Here is a 22,543-nt window from a genome sequence, read left to right on the forward strand (position 1 = left end):
ACTTACCTCATCAGTGCAGGATTTAGAGAGAGCTATTATTAGTGGTCTTAGGCACCATTGTGCATAGCTGTGTTAGTGTGAGCAGAGTCTTATGCTTAGCGGGAATTCTCATCCTTGGCAGATCCTGGAAAATGCCTGGGGGAGGAGCAGGGTTTTCGGCTCAGTGCCCTGTAAGAGATGGCCAGATAAGGTGCTACACGGAGCTATTAATGGTCTCAGTTCAGGTTTCAATCTGTAACCTGGTGGAGTTTATTTTTCTTTTTTTATCTGATTTTCTTTTTTTTCCTGCATGGTGGGAGATGGGTAGAAGTTCATTTTATTAATGCAGTAGTATTTCAAACAAGAGACAAGAATGCCATCTGTTAATCAGACTGAGTTTCAGAGTATCATGTCTGCTCCATAGGTATCACTCAAGATGATAAAAATAATAGCCTGTAGTTCTCGTATTTGTGCCTAAAAGGACAAATTTCTTACTGCCCAAAAAGTCATCAGCCAGGAACAGCTTGAACTGTAAATGCTTTTTCCTCCTGTAGTCCTTTCTCTGTCTTTCCTGTTTCTCAGGAGGGAGGGACAGAAAAAAATCACAAGTTACAGTCAGCATTTCTGTAATGTTTGAATATCTCAAAGCACTTAGAATCTTATGGTAATGTAGCCACATAACACTCTGATGGAGCAGTTAGATGTCTTCATTTAGAGTTGTGGGAGCTGAGAAATTGAGGTTACAGAGAGACTGTAAAACTGTAACAGAATCTAGGCAGTCTTACATGTTTGCTTGTTTGTTTGTTTTTAGCCAAATAAAAGTGTAATCACTGAGAATAAATACCTCCAGCTTAAGTGTTTGAAGGCTGAAGAAAAGGAGGTGTTCCAGAAGTCGGCAGGCGATAAACTTCACAGAATGAGAGCCTAATAGCTAAGGAAGCTGCCACCTACAGCAACACGTGTTACTTCAAATGTTCCTATAACCAGTTAATGAGGAGGAGATTAGAGACAAAGTCTATAGGCTGCAGCACCAACGAGCTGTGCTCGACTACCATTCCTGGAAGCACGCTCCAGGAGCAGCAGATTCTCATTTTTTCCACTGAACCTGTTTTTCCCATGCAGCAGAGGAAGGGAAAGACCAACAGAACTGATGTCTGTATTCTTCCTTTTCTGTTACTAAGTCTATATGGAGATGCCTCACAATCAGCAGTATAGTCTGTTTCCCCTCTTCACATTTTTGTTATTATTGCAACCTGTTAAAAATACGTGGCCTTTATTGTGGATGTTACTGTGGCTTATGAAAAAAAACCAGCTCAGATGGAGCATATAATCTTCTAGCTTGCTGACAGCAGGTAGGAGGGTGCGTTCAGCACCTGTTCAGGAACACCACAAAGGCTGATCTGCTTCTTCTCCATCCCACCCGTGCTTGATAAACCCATGCCATTGCCAGCTGGAGTTCTTTTCCAGAGGACATGGGAGTCTGGAGTTCTGCTTCCCCTTCTGTAGGTGCGGCAGAACTCGATACATTGAAGCTGTGTGCTGGTGGAGTACAAGCACTGCTTCCAGTGTGAGGCTCATTTTGCAGTGATAAATATAGTGATCTCCTCAGCCTTTGCTGACACACAGGATGCCACAGCAGTAGACAGGAAGTTTGCGTGGGAAAACATGTGGAAGATAGACAGTCAGAATGAAATTAGGGTTTGGTTTATGTCTGGCAAGGAATACTTCTTGCTGAATTTAACCAGGAAACTGTGCTTTAGAAATTGTACCTTATTCTAATTTAAAATATCTACCGATCTGCCATGTCAGGTGAACATAGATCTCAATTTTGTGTGGAAGAGCATCGCAAGCAATGCACTCATTTTCTTCTCTACTGTGCCAGAATAATGAATCAGTACTTACTCTGAAAGATAGTACAGCTTCTTCTTTTGGGCACATTTATGATCTGATGAACTGGTAATCTCTGTGAAGGTATCTGCAAGACAAAAAAATCTCCTACTACAAATCCTAGAAGATAAAGGTCAAGTTAAGCACTTTAGAACAATTAATGAACAGTGAAATTAAGTTGTTAAAAATGGGAAATGTGCATAAAAAATTATCCAACCCGGGTTTATTGGCTGAGCTGGAAGAGAGCAGAGTGAAAGAAACTCAGCGTTGATTTCTGTCTCCCCATGTTCTGCAGTGATACTGCCACATGGAGACCACCTCACACAGGCTAGTTTTTATCTACTGGTTTGTGGAGTGATGGAAAGCATGAATAATGGGGGCACTGAAGGATGTTAGATCAAGTTTTATATCCTCGATACACATAGAAGAGCAGTCACTTCCAAAACTGCGTTTGCAGAACTCATTTTCTGGTGCTTTTTGCTTTTCTCAGAGATCGATGGCAGTGCCACCAACGCCCCTCCATACCGCACGGGTCCTGCAAGAGGACAAGGACCACTGGGATGAAGTTAAAGTGAGTCAGATATTTCCTGAGGCCATTCAGATAAGAGACTGGATGGGCTCTTTTTGCTGTGGATGCTTATTTCCTTGGTGGTTATGGTAATTTTGATACAACCATGCTAAGCAACGGAAGCTTAAGAACAGTCCTAGTTAGAACAGTAGTGTATATGATAACTGTTTAGAAAAGAAGAATGGTGTCTGAGCTTCGCCTGACAGCCTTACAGCTGTGCAAAATATCAACAAAGAAAATGCTTATGATCAAAGGTTTTAATGATGCTACCCGCTGAGCCGCTGCATGCAGCACAGAGGAGAAGGGACAGTTCGTTATGGTGAAGTGAAGGATATGATGAAAATGGAGGGGGACAGGATGGGAGGCGGGGTTGGGCTGCGTTCTATTTTTCTACTCTGTTCTTGTGTTGTAAAACAACATTAAATAACCTCAGCCTTGTCTTGTTGTGGCAGTTTTAGTACCGAGGAGGAAAAAAAGAAAAAACATATCTGTCTTTCCCTTAATCTAACCAGGTGTATCACCTACTATTTGTACTGATGGCAGTTGAATGCTTCCTGCAGAGTGCAACAATAGGGCAGCCTAAAAGTTGTTTGCAAGCCTTAACTCTTTCCTGCTTACCTTTATCAGGTGGCATACTTTTACAATTAACTTTCTGCACTTATAATACTTGGCATTTTGCTAATTGCATCGTTCCTTTAAGGTATTCTACTGATTGCTGGTTTTATTTAAATTACCAGTGTGTAGTCTCATCTGTTCAGCCACATGATGACAAAATTTCATAGAATCTAGGCAACACGCACCTCCCTAGTCAGAGGGATCCAGCAGATATTTTCTCTTAAGCTTCTTCGCTTCCTTGAGAACTTATGTTTGTGCTCTGTACAGGTCCCAGAGGTCACTAGCATTCCTATAATATTTAATCTTTTTTCCTTTTCTGAACTAAATGCATAGGCATTCACTGACAGGCTGTGAGCAAAAATCTGTTTTATTAAAAAGTTTAAGATTTGCCAGCACTTAAATGCTATTTCAAGCTAAGGCACATGAATTTGAAGTGCATACTTTTAAGTAACTTTGTGTGGACTCTTTATTCTGGTGTGGACTCTTTATTCTGGTTCCTTTAGTAACGGAGCAAGGAGAGCAGCGCACTGACTGTTATAAGAAGCCTGGATTTAGCAGCTGCTGAAGGCCTGGAGCCAGGCAGTAAGTTATGCTGGGCATGGTGATGTGGTGGAAATCAGGCCAGCAGAGCGTAGTCCTGTGTACCCACATGTGAAACACTGAATATTTCCTCCTGAATGAGTCCATGAGTAGAACGAAGCCTTCAGTCATAGCCCAAAGCAGCAGAAAGGGTTTGGTTGTTCCTGGCTGTGGCACAACAGAGTTCGTTCTGTACATTCATTACCTAGCAATGGCATATGGAGGCTGTGCTCTCTGACTCAGCATGTTCAAGAGATTTAATTTTTTTGTTTCCAGGAGGAGATGACCAGTGCTTTGGCTACCATGAGGGTGGACTACGATCAGGTGAAAATTAAAGACTTGAAAACATCCAACAACCGCCTCCTGAACAAACGCCGCAAGAAGCAGAAGCAGTCCGGCGCCTCTTCTGCAGCCCCAGGGTGCAATAACCAATGAAGAGAGAAGCCAGGGACCTGTGGGTGGAGGGTAAATGTGTTAAAAAGAGCAATCTAAAATGAACGAGTACGATCAGCTGAGGTGACTGAGTGCAGTCACAGAGACTGCAAAGAATCTGTCCTGCAAAGAGGGAGCAGGAGGAAGAGAACATTTTTTTTTATCTTGAATCAGGGCTTTGCTTATAAAGGCTACTTTATATGATAAGATTCTGTTTGCGTATTGCTAGGGAAAGTATAACAATACCAGAAATATTACGAGGTTCTGTTTTGGCTTTAACTGTGTTGGGTGAGTGAACAGGAGACAGTCTCAGCATGCTAGTGTGCTGAGGCTTTCATAGCCATCTATGAGAGTAACTTCTGCTGCCCTTTTAAAACTGGGGAATAGAAAAAATGCCAAGTGTTCTGCCAAGTGTTGTAGGAGTTCAAAAAAGTTTCAGTAGTACTGAAAAAGGAGAAAAACGCCAATGCTTTTTGTACGAGTAGTACAGGTGCAGTTCTACTTTGGATGTATGTGGACAGCATTTTGTGCCTGAATAGATAAGAATAGTCAGTGTTTCCAAATGTATCTCCTATCGCTCCAGAATATCATCTGAGCAGTGAGCACTTATTCCTGTTGTAGGAAGAAAAAAGCATCCATACATTTCCATTTTCACGGAGTCTTCATGTAGTCTTACGTAATGAATTGGGTTTGTTGTGGTTTCTCCTCTAATTACGCACTCGCTTTATAAATGTAACCATTTTGTTGCATCTATACCACTGTCAGATTCGTCTCTTGTGATGTTTTTAATTTAAACAGTACTTCACATCAAGAGTTTTAATCAGTATTGAATTAGTCACAAGTGTACTGCTGAGCATCTTATGGCTCCTTATGGATCTGCAGTGTCCAGGGTGCAGCTGGACACACAACTGTGTATGGGATTTTGGTCTGGAAGAGAACAGTGGAATTCAGGAGGAAATGGCACCTTCTGCGAGTGGCCTCCAGTATCTGCCAGCATCCCTTCTGCAGTGCCCTGCAGATCCCCTGCCTGACATGTGCTATCCTTCCAGTTCTGATGTGCTGGGATTACTTGCTATTGGGAGCAAAGAGGGAGAGGTTGCTGCTTTATTTCTGATGTTTTGGCAGTGTTTCTGGATCCAAAGATTTCTGTCACCTGTGGGAAGCCACCTTTAAGGATATGCACTCTTTTCTTTTTTTACTATTCTAATTCTTGTTCTGTCGTATCCTAGCCTTGGTAATTTGTTTTACTTCATGATCAAAATATTTTCTCTTGCTATATGATGTAGGTTTTTTTTAGTTGAGGTAAAGCAAATGTTTGTAAAATATTATCAGAGTCTAGAATGAAAATTATACACTTCCAGTGGTGCGGGCAAAAGCTGCTTTGTGGTTGGCACACACAGAGCTGTTGTGTTAACAGCCTGAGAAGGAGGTTAAAAGAGAAGGAAAGCAGGGCTGGGGGGCTGAGGTTCAGATCTGACTGCAGTACGGCTTTGTTGCGCCCGGCAGAGACCTGCAGGCTTCCGACCCTCCTGGAGAGCCCCGCTCCCATCTATCAGCATTGGACGAGACCTCCGTCCTTCTGTGTCGAGCTAGGGTTTTATAAATGGATTTTAATAAACCACGTTCCAACACTGTCTTGTTATCCCTGCTTTTGTTCGTGTCGCAGTTCGTGTCCCCCTGCGAGATCGGCGTGGAACCAACCCGCCCTCACGCAGCTGCGGCCTCCTGCTCCGCAGCGCCCCCTGCTGCCCCCAGCTGCCTACCCTCCCACCAACTCCTCTCTGCCAGGCGCTGCGGGCTCCCCTCCCAGCTCCGCCGTCACGCCCGCCCGTGTGTGCCGCCGATGTTTCTGGCTCGCCGTCCCATCTGCTCCATTCCTAAAGCCGTCTAGCTGCGTTCACGCACGTTTTAAAGGGCCCTGGCGTGCTCGAGGCGGTGGCCGGCTCTCTACCCGCGGTCATAAGGCACGATGGTCTTTAGAGCCTCCAGCGTGGGGCCTCAATTCGTGGCCCGCTTTTAGAAGGGGCGGGCTGTTATCAAACCCATCGTGCATTTGTGCATTCATTAGCCGTGTCGAGGAAGTAAAAAGCTGGGCAGGGGGAGCAGAAAGAAATGGTCAATGGAGAAGGCCTCCAGGAAAGCAGATTAAAAGGTCTATTTATTTCCTGCACGGCAGAAGCTGGAGAAGGGCCGTGCCCGCTTCCCCGCCCCCATTCCTTTCCATAGCCCTGGGCTGCCGCCGCCTCCCGCGCTCTCCGCGCCGCGCTCCTTCCTGCGCCTTCCTTCCCGCACCAGCAGCTGTGCACGGAGCGCGGATGAGATCATTCCGCTTCCACTTCTCGCACTGCTCGCTTTTTGGCCGCACGTGCCGTATGACGGGCCTTGCTTGACACGGTGCAGTTATTAACTAGCATTAGTGGTAAGCTCTTGGCCTGCTTTTGTGTTATCTACTTGCTCGAGCCCAGGATGCGGTCCTGGGATCGCTTTTCTCTCTTAACACTTCAGTGCCTGCGGTCTGGAGCCCAATTATGTAACCGCTTCTGACGTGAGGAGTAACGAGGGTGCTGCAGACTCGATTCGATCTAATTTCCCGTCCTCTTTTCAATTCAGGCTTTGGTCTGCGTTTAGACAAAGGCGCTTTTGAGAACGAGGGAGATTTGGTGAGGAGGATGGGACGAAAGCCTTTAAATACTTGCATGTAGCCGTAAGCAGGCGGTAAGGCTTTAGACCTGTGTGAGATGTAGGGGGGGATGCCGATCCGTGCCCGGCTGCTCTGAGGTATTCGCATGCCCAGCCTGAGGATGAAGCCAGCCTTGGGAAGTTCACTGCACTGAGCAGAGAACGGAGCCTGAATCGCAGCTCCTTCACCCTCAGCTCACAAGGAGGTGGGCTTGGGTGTGCATGCTCTGAACCTCGAAGGAAAGAATTCTCTTGAAAGTTCTTGCAGGCCGACGAGTGAGTTGACCTCAGGTGTATGCTTGAACACTTCTTATGCCTGAAAATTGAGGCTGGAGCAATCCTAGGTAATAATGTTTGCTGAAGAAACATTTCCCTGAAATCTTTGCAGTGGGTACGAAACATCTTTTGAGTATTACATACAGCTTTACAATGGGAATTATTTTGCTCTGGTTAGGTGAATTTAATGGGGTAAAAAATGGAGTAGAAAGGGGAGTTTTGAGTAGGATGGGAAATGTCTACTGTAGCATTATATTGCAACTGATATTTTTGCTGCAGGTGCTACCTCTGTACGGACACGGCAGAGTAGATGCAACTTCGTCATTAGAGCCTGCTTTTCCACTGGAGGAGGAGGATGTTTCTGCGCTCTGGGGAAATGTGGAAGCTCAGCAAGGATAACCCGTGACTGCAGATGAATACCAGTGTTGATAAATCTGTAAGCAAGCCCTGGCATTAACGTTATTTCAAAATTCCCTGCCTGGTGAGATTGCCAGATGCCAAGATCTCATAGGTCTGCTCTCACTGCATAAAGGCACGGAGGCGTTGCTGTCAGTGGGTTTCTCCATATTGCTGGAGACTGCGGAGAAGCAATTGCTGAAGTGTGCTGCAGCATTTTTAGCTTCTTGGAGTCAAAAGAAAAAAAATGCGCTTTTCAAATAGCTGGAAGTGACGTAAAGGGCCAGACTATCATTTGTCTGAAGAAGGGTTATTCCTGATGGTACCCAGCGGGTATCTTGAATGCTTCAATTCAACTTCTGAGTCTGATAATAACTGTATTCTAGCTGTGTGAGTGCAGACCCCAAGTTAGTAGTGAAGTCTCTGCTGCTTTGGCAGCATGCTGTTTTCCTCCGCATCCACTGGTACATATTTATTTGGTCCATGGTTGCAAGCCCTTCACTGTTCTTGATCCCAGGACTGCACTGAAACTGAATAATTCAAAAAAAGGTTTTCCTAATTTTCGTAATTTTCTTTGATTTTAAGCCTCAAAGCTTCTGAATTTTACTGCATTTGAAATAATTACTGGTATTGCTAGTGCTGCAACTGCTTCTTATCACACCTTCTGTTTATAGGGAGCGTGCTTCTTTTGGGGGATGTGTATTTTTGCATTCTTCATCTTAGGAATTCTGTTGTGGTTTTGCAATGGAATGACATGGATGTTTTGCCTAAGATTGTTCTCTTGAAACTTCCAGGCTAATCTGTCTGGGAAACATGGAAGATATTCTCAAGCGATACTCATTGCTTAGCTACTGAAACACCTGCTAAAGCTGAGCTCTTTAAAAAAACCTGAAAATTATTTAAATGCGAGAAAGAGTGGGTATCAACCACCCAGATCACTGGAAAAGAAACTTCTCAAAAGACTAAAATTAGAATATAATGTGTTAGAACAGAAATTCTGGTGGAGGAGGAAGACCAAGGTTTTTGAAATAAAAGTGCTGCTGCTTGAGTAATGATCAAGGAAATTCTGATTGGGATATTGGCAGCTGCTCCAACCCAGAGTTCTGACTTCAGAAACAATTATGTTTCCCTAAAGGTAGATATACAATAAAGATTCAGTTTTTCTTTTTCTGAGATAGTCCAAAGCAAGACTCAGCTTGATGTTTATAAATGAGACTTTGGGGCAAATCCTGTTACTGAACCAAACAAACAGCTCTTTTTTTAGAGTGACTGATAACTGAAGAAAAATGCTTCAGATTTGAAATATGCTTTGCAGATGAAGTTCAGCTCTCCCAAAGTTGCATGAATGAGCATCCTTTCTGCTTGCAGAACTCTTGTCAAAGTGAGGTAAGCTTTCCTCTTTTTGCTTTTAGAGACTTTATCTTCCCATCTTTTAGTTCATCACTGTATGTTTGACTTTGGTCTTGAGTAAAAAACCTAAATAATTGGCTCAAGACTCGCATATTCCATGATGCAGTGCTTTTTATTTTTTTTTTTTTTTTTTTTTTTTTGTCTCAGTTACAATTCTACCACCCCTTTTCTTCTAAACTTTTTGTAGTACTGTTAAATATTGGAAGCTTTTCAAGGAATCGCACTTCCTGGCAGGAGATAAGGATCTCCATTGTGTGTAAAATGGCAAGGAGCAAAGTCCCAAGCAGTGTATAATAGGAGGAAAAATGTCCCTCTCTGTGGGGATAAAAGAAGACCTCAACAAAGAAATTAGCTCAACTGGAAGTACCTTTTCTTTCAGTTTGAGAAGGGGCTGTGTCTACACTCTCTAATATTTTTGGGTGGGTGAGAGGTAACCCAAAAGGATGCTGGTCTTCTTTCAGAGCTATAGAGGTTCCCTCCTTGAGAGTGTGGCATGCAGCTCTGCCATGTTCCTCTTGCTGAGTTCTTCAGAGGTTGCTGCGTTTCCCCCATCTCGGTGCTGAGATGAATGTGGGCTGTAAGTAGTGCCATCAGCCCTTTCAGCTGCTGCCCAGGGTGCTTTAACCTCAGCTTTATTCAGAATAAACATTGCAGTTTCATAGAAAATTCTGTTCCCATTTCCCACAGTATTTAAACTTTTTTCAATCAGCTCTGCTAAGTACCTTTCCAGTGCTGGGTCACAGCACTGCTGTTCTTAAATGTTTTGGAGTTGGTTGTTTATTAGCTTGCTGAGAAGTAGCCTCTTAAATACTTTCATTTCTTCCTCTCGACTTTTGCATCTTTGTGTGGAATACTTCACCACAAAGAGTAAAATGGGATGGACTAGTTCTCTTCCTTTTAAATCCCTTGATTTCATTAGTCTTAATTTTGTTGGATATATTTTACACTGCTATGAAGCAATGGGTGCTTCCTTTAGAGAGACTGGACTGCAGTATTTCAGGTTCTTCTCTAAACATTAAAAAAAAATAGTCTTATAGAGCATTTTGCTATAAGATATTTAAAATCTGAGGAGTAGGAAGGAATTGAATTTCCTGATTTAACGTGACTCAGCCAGGGCTGCCTCCTTCTTTCGTAACAGCTTCTCTGCATCTAGCTCTAACCTTGGCTGGCACTACATAGAGCTATCAGATGTTTTCTCAATTAACTTGTCATTCTCACACGCAGCCAGTTTCTGAGCTTTTCCTTGGGGATCCTGGAGCAATTACCTGGTTAGCAATCATTAACTCCAAGACCGCACCACTCGGTGCCATAAGGCATCCCACACTGTCACTCGAGGCTTCCTTCATCTCAAATTGTGGCAATTCTGTGCCTGACTGACAGGACCTCAGTAATAATAAGATAATAGTTTGTTGATATTACTTGTTTTGATAGCATATCTAGTCACACACACAACAGACCAAGCCTTCTTCCCGTAACTTCAGTCTAAATAGAGAGTTGTTTCCTTTCTCTACCACTCCTAGGTGTTGGTGGTTGTCTGTACTGTGCGAGTTAATGCAGAAGCATTTTTTAAAGCCCGGAACTCTTCTTTGTAGGATTCCTGAAATGGTGTTGCTTCTCCTTGGGCTAAATCTCATTCTCAACATTGGAGAATTATTTCCATGAAAAATAAAAAATAAAGGTGATATTTTGGAGGTAGGTATTACTGAATAAGTTGAAGTAATAATGTGAAAGCTTCTAGTTAGTCCTGTCCAGGCAACTAAAGACTAAAGTTTTCAAGCTTTCTTGATTAGAATCATCAAGTGCATATGTGAAAGAAGAAATTTATATTAATTTCTATTAGTCTCAAATAGTGATATTTTTTTAAGACCTACTTGTCGTCTGCTTATGTGTCGATGATTTCTGTGTCAAGGCTGATTTTGTGTGCTTACATCTCTGAAGGGATATGTTAAGTGCATGTGAACGTATTTCAAATATTATGGCCCAAGTGCTTTCAATTTAGAAGCAGAAATCAAATATATTTGTTTACAAATGTAGTGAGATACTGTGGTGCAGAGCTCCCAAAAATTCAGTCAGAAATTTCATTGTTGGGTTCACCTTTGGTTTCTTTTCCACCATGAGGAAGTAAGGATCTCACTGCTAATGAATGTGGCATGGTTGCACATCTTTGTCACTTCTTTCCCATCTACCACTGGACACACAAGAATATTCTGTGTATTCTACGCAACTAATTGCAGCATGAGAGGACAGTTTTGCTCAGTGCTTATTCTTCAGTTCTGTGGGAAACTTCAGTTTTATGAGAAGCTGTTTGGAGAATCACATCCTGTTGTGTCCTCTCTCTGGGAGCAGCCCTAGTCCTACTCAAGGACAGGTTTATCAGTTCTGCCAGGCTTGGAGTCAAACTTGCCATCTTACGAAGTCCTGAGCAGCCCAGGAGGCGTGGGCCATTGTGTTCTGGCAGCATCAGAGACCAATGATGTCCCATCATTCTGTCCATCCTGGACAGTGTGGATAATATGGTCTCATCTAGAAGGACACAGGGATGTACACAGCAGCTTCTGCAAGTGTTTGGGCATGTTTTGGGCAGCTGTGTGACAACTGGAAGGGATAAAATGTCACATGTGACCAAAACTGTATATATACCACTTCTGTGATGGAGATTGTTACAAACTTCTTCCCATTATGCCATGGGAGCAGGAAGAGAAATCGTAAAGGAATGCCCAAGTGTGGAATTGAGTTTTCTGCTGGACTGCATGTTCAGCTCAGGAATTCAATGTCAGCCCTCCTTGATATAGAAATTAATGGATTCTCTTTGAAAGGAGATCAGAGAAGAGTGTGTTCAAATTTGGGCTGAGGTGCAGAAATATAAGCGTTATACTAAATTTTAAAATCTCAGCGTGTGTAACAAAGAGGGAAGAGCGCGTAAAGCTCACGTGCAATCTTGGCATCATGCTTCATCTTGGAAATTGTTCACAATAACCTGGATGTTATTTAAAATGCTTTCTGTAGGCACTAGGCACTAAATACTATTTTATGAAGAAACAGTGCCATATTTCTGCCCTTGAAAGTTGACAGGAGCTTATTAAACACCATAAGGTGTTTCAAATAATAGTGCTAAGGCGCAACCTTTCTGTGCTTCCATGGGAGGCAGGGAATGTGACTCTGGGAGCAGTAGGGATGAAGCAGGAGCTGTGCCAAACATCAGTTCATCCGTATCTGTTTCTGCAGTAGTGTCAGACTGTTGGACTGCAGGGGAGAGTAAAAGCCAGGCTTCCAGAATGGCAGAAGTTAGACCTTGAATTCCTATAGTTCCTGCACTGGAGGGCAAAACTGAGGCCACAGTAATTTGTTTCTCATTTAGTCCTTCATCTTCTATCTTTATTCTTGTCACCAGAGATAGGATCCCTCTGACAGCTGTAAAATTTATAAAGGAAGAGTAGGACGTTTCAGACACTCGCCTGCCTTTATGTGTGATAGATGAAGAGCCCTGCCTGTGCAGGGAGTGAGCTGCACGACTCGGAGTCAGAGTTCCAGCGCAGCGTGAGGGGCAGCCCGGCCCCGCACTGCGGGAGATGGGCTCCTGTGTAGGGCAGGACAAGCGCCTGGTGTTTCTCATGTTGCTTTTCTAAGCAGTTTTAATAGGGAAGATGTGGTCGCGTTAAGGACTCCCGTGCTGTCCTTTCTGATGTTGGGCCTGTACCCCCTTCCCACTGTTTTCCTGGACTTTCTCATCTTTACACTGTTATTGGGAGCAAACATTTTCAGCTTATCTTCTCACTATGTACTGTAATTACTGGCAGACCCGGGCAGGGCTACTGACAAAGAGGAGATAATGTCCCTTTGAACATCCCCAATTAGGATAATTCTGTTTTTTTAGCTGTTCATTCATTAGCAGAGAAGTAAACAGTGCAGACAGAAGGCTGTGAAGCAGGGTGTTTATTCACTTGTTTTCTAGCCTTCTCTCTAGATTAATGAAATGACTCACAGACAGTAATAGCATGCTTGGGAAGAGAAAAAACAACAAAACACAACTGGAGGTGGGATACATGAGGCCACAGCTTGGTCAGACACCCTCATCTCACCATACCTGCATGTAGGACTTGATTCTCTTTACTAAATGTAAATGATGGATCAGCTGTAAAGACAGTCAACACCCCCGGGGCAACAGAATCAAATTGGCACCTAATAAGTGCAGGTTGGTTCAGGTGTGTGTGGAAGGAAACAGTTGCTGGTGAGAATGTAAGACCAAGCAATTGCTTATGAGTGACTCTGTGCAAAATTACCAGTAAGTGTTTTCCCACCTACCCTGGCTCTTTGACAAAGAGGGCACAGTCTGCACCTCGCTCAGGTGGGTAACACCTGGGATTGCTTAGCTCTGCATGCTGCCCAGTGTACTCTGCAATTTCTGAAATGCCAGTGACGCGCATTGCCAGTCCCATGAAAAGGAGGATGTGGAATAGTGAGAGTGCTCTGGTTTCAAAGGTGCTCAAGGGAGTGTTGACCTTTTAGAGTCTGAAACAGAAATACTTGGGAAGGTTACATGAATTTTGAGCAGAGAAGGAAACTGAGAACACAGTGAGATATCACACGTGATTTCAATGGTGGACAATCATTCCTCTCTAGATCAAACACAGGTAAGTGTTTGTACCTAAAAGTGAGGATAATTAATCAGATAAATGGAGATAGAGGGCAAGTGTGCAGAGGGAATAGTCTGATGGAAACAAAAAGCAGTGGAATGAAAATGAACTCAGAAGAGGTTAAGTGAGTTTTTCCCTTATTTCAGAAATGGTAAACTCTGGCAATGGAAGTTTTCTTTGTCAGTCTGAATTTTTTAAAGCCTTATAAACGTTAATCAAAGCAGTAACATTTAAAGTGTTTTTGAATAGCAAATTGTTTATTTAATAGAAATAAATTGGTTCAATGCTGGCCCTTTAAATAATGGGACACGAAGCCCCCTCACAAGCTTTTGAATTCCAGCGAATGACTAAAGTATTGTACTTGAAAAAGTAGCTTCTATAATAAGGGAGAAAGAGGGAAAAATATTAAACATGCTCAACTGGAAAAAATAAAAGGAAATGTAGGGCAAGGGCAAAACCAGTTTTCCCCTGACATGTTTGTAAAACAAACACAGCAGTATTTAGGTCAGTGCAGGAGGCAAAAAATATAGTTTGAAAACCAAAGTCAAACTGAGCAGTTAGGATTCATATCCAAGCAGACAGACTAAGATCAATCCTCCCGTTTCTCTGTACAACAGAGTGGTGTCACCTACTTTGCCAAGGAGCAAGAGGGTGGCTGACAACCCCAAAGACCATCAGAAATGGAAATTCATTCACTGCTTTTGCAAAGAGAAGCAGCTGATACAGCTTACTGTTTTGAGATAGGAGGGAAGTGCTCTTTGGTTCCCTGTTTACTTTGCAGTTCCTACACAGAGCTGTGAAGGAGCCTGTTGCTGCATTAAGGGTTTTCAAGTCTGCACTTGCTCTCTTCTCAGGGCACTACTGAATTATTTTCCTCTGCACATAGTTTTGTGGTTCCCTGGAGCTGGGAGGGATGAGCAAACACTGAAGGCCTGAAGAGCAGTGACTAAAGGGCTGCCCTTCTTAACGATTGAAAAGAAAACTTTGGAAGAATGATTTGGAATGATTATGAGGAAACAAGAAGGCAAGAAATTTGAGGGATCCACAAAACGGGGTATTAGAGCTTTGCAAATGGGATCGTCTGAGCCCATAATACTGCTGAGCTGATCAGCTGTGGTTAGGCTACGAAGACGAACGTGAAGCCCACTTTTGTTCTTGTAGTTCATCCTCCTCCTGACCAAGCTGACTGGGAAATGCTAACTGTACTGATGTGAAAATGATACAGCCGAAGGATCTCTAGCAGTAACAGCCTGAATTATTACCCAAGCTTGCTCAGAGTAAGAGCAAGAAGAAACACAAAGGTGCGTGGGTTGGGCCCTCTTGCGCCGGTGGGTCACATACGGTGCCGCGAGGTGCAGCCCTCCAGCCGGACTCAGTGCTCCAAGCTTGGCCAGTCAGCCAGCTCTCCATCCGCCTCGCTGACCACTCATCTGTCCCACATGTCCTAAGCTGCTTTAGAAGGTTGTTGTGAGAGACGGCCTTGCTGAAGATGAGGTACACAACATCCATTGCTCTCCTCTCATCTACCCGGATGGTGATGACGTTGCAGAAGGCTGCCAGTTTGGTTGAGCATGGTTTCCCCTTGGTGAATCCATGTTGACTCCTGATAACCTTCTTCTTTCTGCTTACTTGGAGATGGCATCCAAAATAAACTGGTTCATCATTTTACGTTGACTTTTATATGCCGTGGTGTCAGATATGCTTCCATCCAAAGGATTTAATCAGTTCTCCACAATGTGGAAGTTGAAGAACATCTTTCCTGTATTAAAAATATTAAGAACTTAATCCATGAGAATTTAGTACCTGTGAAAGAAACATCTTCTTCCATGTGCGGCATCCTTAAACAGCCACTCTTGATATCAGATAACAATCTGAACTCCACGCCCAACCTTGGCATCTGCAGTCATGACATCACTGAGGTAGGAACTGCATCATGAGTTCCTTACAGGGGCTTTTAAACCTAACTTGCAAGTGCCCCAGACCCACAATTCCTACAGTTATGACCCAGTTGCGTTTTGCAATGCAGAGAGTGCACATGTATTCCAAATAATGGGTTTCCCTTTCTCATAGGTAAACCTTTACAGTGAATTTGCAGACCAGTTCTGTTTAAAACTAAGTTGTATGAAAAGCCTTTAGATTAGCATTTTCATGTTCACTTTATTATCTGGTAATAGTATTTGTTAGTTATGTATGTATGTTTGTTAGTGTACATTAGTTAGAGATTGGTCTGATAGTTTTTCATGCTTTACCCACAGGAGGTGCCCTCTCCCCCTCTGCCTTCTTCCCCCCATGTTCCTCCCCAAGTTCCTCTTCCCCAACAAATAACTAAATACATACAGAACCCCCAAAGACTGTGAATGTTGATGCGTTATTTTTGTTTCCCTTGGCCAAGGAGAAGTTGTAAATTTCTTCTTACCAATCCAGTAAAATAATAATGCAAATGTTTAAAGCAGTTGTAAATCATTAATTTGACAGGAACCCACCTAACAATCAAAATAAGTTCATGAAAAAAATGACTTTCATAGAGAAATCTGTTGCCTATCTCTCATCATACATGGTATCTACCCTAATCCAAGGTGAATTTTTTTTCATCCTGTAGTGATTCAAAAACTGAGTCATCTTTCATCTGCTTAGTAAGGATAAAAATGTGCCCAGAATACTCCAGGGCTGCTGTGTTCCACGGGGCCCCTTTGTGCTTTCTATAATATACTCATAGTTCACCATGGGAGTTCTTATGTGGTTTCATTTATTTGTGAAGCCTTCTCATTTTTAGAATGAGCTCATGCTCTGCTGCAGGGTCCAAGGTTTCATGGCTATGTAGATGGAACTATAATGCTGCCATAAATCTGTCTTAAAAGAAAGAGACTGCAGAAGTAGGACGAGGTAGAATCTTCAGATGTTAGAAGAAAAAAAAAAAATCAAGAAAGGGGATTTGAGTTAATCTGAAACTGGCTGGCGGACTGTTTGCAAAGGTACCATAGCGATTTTTGTTCAGAAGGTAGTGTTTGTTTGTAAAAGATTGCCGTGGTGTGCTCCAGAAACAAAATGAGTCAGAGTTCCGATGAACGTAGACTTAGGAGCATGACAGCAGCACAGGGTTGTCTATGGAAAGCTGTGCAGAGCAGCTGCTGGCAGGGAGAGCATGGCATCGACATGGCAAACCCAGGCGTCATCTGTGGCCCTTCAGAGCAGCACACTCAGAACCAGAGAGTGACTGTGTATGTGTGATGTGTATATAGATGTGTACGCAGACGTTTTTCCCCTGCTGATGGACTAGACAAACACTTGTACAAGGTGGAGGGAGACCAATGGCACTCGCATTGCTGTTGGAATGATGCTGCCAGGCACGCTGTCAGCACTTAGGACTCACTCTTATTTGCAAGGACAAAATCCTGTATTGTCTGCTGCTCACTTGCTTTTCATTCATACATAATGCATTGATGCATTCTGGAGAGGTGTTGTATTCAAGCTCAATAACGTTACTTTTGTGTTATTTCATTTATTGTGCTTTTTCTTTTCATTTTGCTTTTATGCTTCACTTGATGTTGTGCTAAAATTACTGATGAAAGTTATATTTCAAAGAGTTCTTATGGAACCGTTGGAAACATCCGAGTCTGCCATGCTGCTGACATTGGTTCTGGTGAGAATGGCTTTTCTTCCCTAGCCTGCAGACAGGCAGAGTTCTGTTTTGCAGGCAGTGCTGTGGTGATCAGCTGAGTATAACATGTTCTAGGACCTCTGGGATGTCATGTGTGTGATGCTGGAGACATCTGAAGGAAGTGTTTATAATATAATATAAATAAGTATTTATATAGGAGGGGGAATGGCTCTTTGTGAGGGTGGATGGTGATAGGACAAGGGGGAATGGCTTTCAACTGAAACAGGGAAGGTTTAGGTTGGATATGAGGAGGAATTTTTTCACCCAGAGGGTGGTGAGGCACTGGCACAGGTTGCCCAAGGAGGCTGTGGATGCCCCATCCCTGGAGGCATTCAAGGCCAGGCTGGATGTGGCTCTGGGCAGCCTGATTGGTGACCTGCACACAGCAGGGGGTTGGAACTGGATGAGCACTGTGCTCCTTTTCAACCCACGCCATTCTATGATTCTATGCCTGAGAAGTACAGTTTCTGTTGCCAACAGGTGCATGGGCTTGGACGATGGTCAATATATATTTTGCTTATTTTTCATAAAATTTAGTTGTTTTTTTCTTGTAATATGGGCAGTACTGTTTCTTTCAACACCTCTGAGATTTTAACTTCGTCTGATGTTGTGAAGAAGAATATTTGCTGTTTTCCTTTTCACTTTGTTTTAAATTGTGTTCCTTAGGAATTTAGGAGTGTTAAAAATTAAAATTTGAACATAAGAAATTCCATACAAACATGTGGATGAACTTCTTTACTCTCAGAGTGGTGGAGCAGTGGCACAGGCTGCCCAGAGAGCTGGTGGACTCTGCTTCTGTGGAGGTATTCAAGACCCATCTGGACACTGAGCTGTGTGACCAATTGTAGGGAACTGCTTTAGCAGGGGTTGGACTCCGTGATCTTTTCAGGTCCCATCTTCGCAGGTGCTAAATCGACAGCCCCATCAAGTGAGCTTTGTGTGTTCAGCATTATGCAAAAGAAGGTGGCTTTAGGCAAATAGCTTCATCTGAAGCCCCCGTTGCTGAGAATTCAGCAGGCCTTGTTCTTTTAGCTTACTTCTCTCTCTAAACGAATTAAATTCTCTTTAAATAAATGTGTGTAGGAACAGTTCTGCTTGAAATTTGCACGATATTTTCATCTGATTTAATTTGCTAGGTAGACAACCAATAATTTCACCCTTATCTTGAATAATTCTATATGCGAATAACAGCAAAGGGTGAAAAAAATAAGATGACTGCTCTTATTTGTGGGGGAAAATAATCGTTATACAGCATTCCAGCACCTATCTGTTAGCTTTCTATGTATTCCTCATCAATGGGGTGAAAAGCAAATGATGATGGTTCTTTCTCTGCTCTCCTTTCAGCGATTGTTTAGTACTAGCAAAGACTATTGCCTGAAAGATTCAGCCCAACGGTGATCCCTTCCCGTTAACGTGCTCTTCTTGAAAATAAATTTGGATTGGGAAAATTCTGTTTTATCATGAATAATAAAGATCCAAATGTTGCAAATAGATTACTTCCAAACCTCTTCTCGTCCTTTCTTTTAAACACTTATGGCTGGGAGGATTTTACCGTTACATTTTTCTGAATCTATTATAGTTGGCTTTTCTTTTATTGCTGCACCACAGCTCCAATCATCTGGAAATCTTTTCCGCATTATTCCAATTATTCTTTTAAATTTCTCTCCTCTTGCTCTTTTCCATCCTACTTCAGCATATCTCAACCTCATCTTTATTAATAAGAACTTCGGAGTATTTGGAGGAACAGTGAGTTGTTCATGCGGTTTCTATTAGGTGAGTTGTACACCAACTAGGAAAATGAAATTAGAAGAACTAAGTGATTTGCCTTGGCGAAGTTTGGTTTGTGATGCAGGTTTAAAAACCTATTGCTAACCTTCCATTTTGTGGATCAGATGGCCTTGGTCTGCTTTCTCATCTTTATGTTTCTGACCTGTATTCCTTTCCCTTTCCTGCCTTCATAAATCCCCCCGCATTCATTCAGGCAGCACCTCTGCCCAGGCTGCTGCCAGGTGGCTTTAGGCACCCAGCTGGTCCTGGACGTGCTGATTCAGCACAGAAAGTGGAGTCTTTGTGGCAGAGACAATATTCTGTGAGGACCACTGGAAAATATACTGGAGCTGGGCATGGCCACAGCTCTTTACCAGCTGACATACCTTTCCAGAAGCTTCGCTTAATGAGGACATTACTCTGAGCTGGGGATGCTTCCTGCAGGCGCAATTGTGTTTTTACAGTCAGCTCAGATCCTGCAGAACTGCCAGTTTTCCTGGACCTGCTGCAAGGGACTCAGGATCCCAAGGACACCTGATCAGACTGCACTGTCACTTAGAGTTTGGTCATGTCCCAGTGGCAAACCTCTGCCCCTTGTTCTGTTCGCTGTGCACTGTGTGGGCTCTTCACAGTTGGCTTTTGGACTTCTTTTTTTTATTAACTTCAGCAGGTGACATTTTTACTTAAAAGTTAATGACTCTATTACCCATTGCAATCGGCTGGTGATGCTGGTATCTGCTCATCTTTTCATCCCGTTAAAAAAAATGGGATTATTCTTAAGGAGTTCACCTCTGCTATAATTTCCTTTTAAACTCAGAGCTTTTTGACTCATGGCAGGAGAAGTAAGGTTTTAGGGTATTCAGAATTCCTTTTTTCTGATTGGTTTTAATGCACTTCCACAAATCTAAAATAGAGTTCTCTGATTAAATGCAGTTTCTCTCAAGAAGTTTCTCTCAAGTAATTCTTGGAAAATAGTGTAAGCTGTGTATACAGATAAGTAGCACAGGAGGAGAAAAAATGAAAGTATGGTTAACTTCATCTGTATTTCTTCCACACAGAAGCAAACAGAGTTTCACTTCTGTAGATGACAAGAGAGCAAAAACTTTTTAATGCATCTTATGGTACAAATTCTATGTTTCATAAGCCAAGAAAAAAAAACTATCAAGTGCCTTGATTCTGTCTCTCTTATTGTAAGGCTGGAAAAATGAAAAATGTGTGAATGCAGAATTAACTCAACTAGAACTGACAGCTCTCTACTCATAGTCAACCAAGGGCAAAGGGATGATTTCAGGAATGTATTGTTATTGAGGTGAGAAGCGTAGGGAATGGAAGGTCCAAGATCTGCTAACGTGGAGTGCCAGAACCACATTTGGTGGTGTTAACGTGAGCCTGACATAGAGAATGCTACAAACAGCTCCACTCCAGCCTCCAATGGCTCCAGCCCGCTGGGTACGTTTGTTAGCAGCTCTTCTGTCGGTAGAGTAAAATCAGTAAGGTATTTCTGCAGGAGTTACACTGCGACTGCGTTATACACTGCACAAATGCTAGAAGTGTGCCAGTGGGGCTGCGCAAATACCGAATGATACATTATACATTAATGTATACATTATATATAAATGTTACATTATATATAAATGTAGGTATCCGTGCATGTATAATATTTTACTGAAAAACTAATTCACAGTGAGATGTAAAATAAAAGTTCTGTAAGCGCTGGTATTAATTAAAGTTATCTTCCTGTGTGTTCACATCTTAATTGCGTGACCCCAGTACCTAATATGGTGTGAGTCCAGATGTACTTTTTCTTTTCCATGAGGTGTTTACCTGTTTGCTGGGAGTCGCCCTGCTGTTGGTAAGACACATGGCTGTCAGTGTTGTGCCCTCAAAGTGAACTTACAGGATCTAGATGTGCCCCCAAATCAACCAACAGGTTGCAGGTGTAACAAAAGGGAAATACAGATAAAAATACAACTTCCTGAAGGGAGGTTGTGATGAAAAAGGGTCTGGCCTCTTCTCCCAGGCAAATAATAGGACCCGAGGAAACAGCCAGAAGCTGTACCAGAGGAGGTTTAGGTTGAACATTAGGAGAAACTTTTTCTCTCAAAGGGTGGTCAGGCACTGGAATGGCTGCACAGGGAGGTGGTGGAGTCGCCGTCCCTGGCAGTGTTCAAGAGGTGCCTGGATGAGGAGCTACGAGATGTGGTTTAGTAGCTTGTGGTACTAATAGGAATGGGAAGGTGGTTGGACTGGATGATCTTGCAGGTCGTTTCCAACCTTGCGATTCTATGATCCTACTGTTTGAAGCAGTGATGTTTTCATGGTGCAATGTTCTGATGAGGAAATAGATCAAAAACACCTACTGATTACTCCTCCATAATCTATTATTTGAGTGGAATTTAGTTGTTGGGTTTTGGGTTTGTTTTTTTTTTTTTTTTCCTGTGTGTATTTGTTCCTCTGTTTTTATAAAAACAGAGAAAGGCAATTTTATGTGCTTAATGCTGAGAAATCTCTGAACTTGGGAGAGTAAATAGTGCCTAGTAGGAAATTACATTTGTTTTCTTCCCGAACTTCTATTTGAAACGATGTTTTTCAAGCACAAAAGCGTAGTTTTGTCTTTGTAATGACATTGGTAATCAGCTGCCTTCTTTATCTTCCCTGGAGATTGTTTTGTCAACTGAATGCTTGTGAGTCCAGCACCAGAGCAGTTCCTACAGTACAGATACAGAGAGTGGCTTTGGGTTTTTGTTCTTAGCATAGCCTGCTGAGGGCTGTGCAGCAAAACGGCTTGTTTACTCTCTGCAGCTTCTCTAAGAACAGACTTCTACGACAGCTAGAGTTTAACAGGGGCGATTTCCTTTCGTAAATGTATTTCAGAAGATGCACGTCACTTATTTTTCTTCCAATTACTGTGAAAAATCAACTTTAAATCGGAGTGCTGAGGATGTGGGACCTTGTTAGTCCCTCGATACTGAAATGCAGAAGGATCGTTTGAGACGTAGGGAAGTACAAGTGGCATGTCACTACTTTGTACAGCCCATCACGAGATGTATTAATAAGATGGCAGATCACCTTTTCTATAGCTGTTATCTAAAGAGCCACAGAGGGTTTGCCAAATGGAATATTAATTCCTGGTTCAAATGCAAATGCCTGTAAGGTGAACTGATGTTTATCGGCTCAGTGTCTTATATTGGAAGAATACCAATACTGTGTCTGAATAAAACTGCAAGTGAGTTTATCAAGATTAATTGTAACCTTGCTATCCATTGGTTAAGGAAAAAGCAAACTGCCAGCGTATCTTCCCTTGACTTACCAACTGGTATTAAAAATATGATAAAATTCTGAGATTCTAAATACAATTCTGAGTAGTCTGTTTTAAAAAATATTTCACTTCTGAGAAACCTCTCTCAAATCTGTTTTCAAAGGCATTTAAGAACCTTCTAAAGTCCCAGTGTATGATTAAAATTCCAGCCACGCATCATCAGATTTGAAGTAGCACATCATCTCCTGCCTGATAACATGCACTGATACCGTGCTAGCCCTGAGGAAATCCTCTCCCTGGCAAATCTGGAAGGCAGTAGGGAAGAGGGACCTCCTGGGTCAGAGTCCATGCCACTTCCATCAGAAGTGATTACATCAGCATAAACCCCTTTGGCAAATGGATTA

General features: G+C 42.7%; 1 protein-coding gene and 1 long non-coding RNA gene across 2 annotated transcripts in view; both read left to right on the top strand.

Annotated features, from left to right (window-relative positions):
- MAPKAPK3 (MAPK activated protein kinase 3) overlaps positions 1–5,694 on the top strand; it is a 41,854-nt gene extending 36,160 nt beyond the window's left edge. Inside the window, exons 9-10 of the mRNA XM_042823355.1 lie at positions 2,357–2,437; positions 3,905–5,694. Of these exons, the coding sequence (XP_042679289.1) occupies positions 2,357–2,437; positions 3,905–4,063 (240 nt within the window). The 3' untranslated portion in view covers positions 4,064–5,694. The remainder of the gene's footprint in view (positions 1–2,356; positions 2,438–3,904) is intronic.
- A 1,605-nt stretch (positions 5,695–7,299) lies between these two features.
- Positions 7,300–22,543, top strand: part of LOC122162751 — a 37,978-nt gene continuing 22,734 nt past the window's right edge. The window contains exons 1-3 of the long non-coding RNA XR_006169683.1: positions 7,300–7,451; positions 8,727–8,797; positions 10,414–10,513. This is a non-coding gene — a long non-coding RNA (uncharacterized LOC122162751). The remainder of the gene's footprint in view (positions 7,452–8,726; positions 8,798–10,413; positions 10,514–22,543) is intronic.

Source organism: Centrocercus urophasianus, unplaced genomic scaffold (genome assembly GCF_019232065.1).
Source record: "Centrocercus urophasianus isolate 14NV4802_14NV808 unplaced genomic scaffold, USGS_Curo_1.0 seq_22, whole genome shotgun sequence".
Classification (NCBI taxonomy): domain Eukaryota; kingdom Metazoa; phylum Chordata; class Aves; order Galliformes; family Phasianidae; genus Centrocercus; species Centrocercus urophasianus.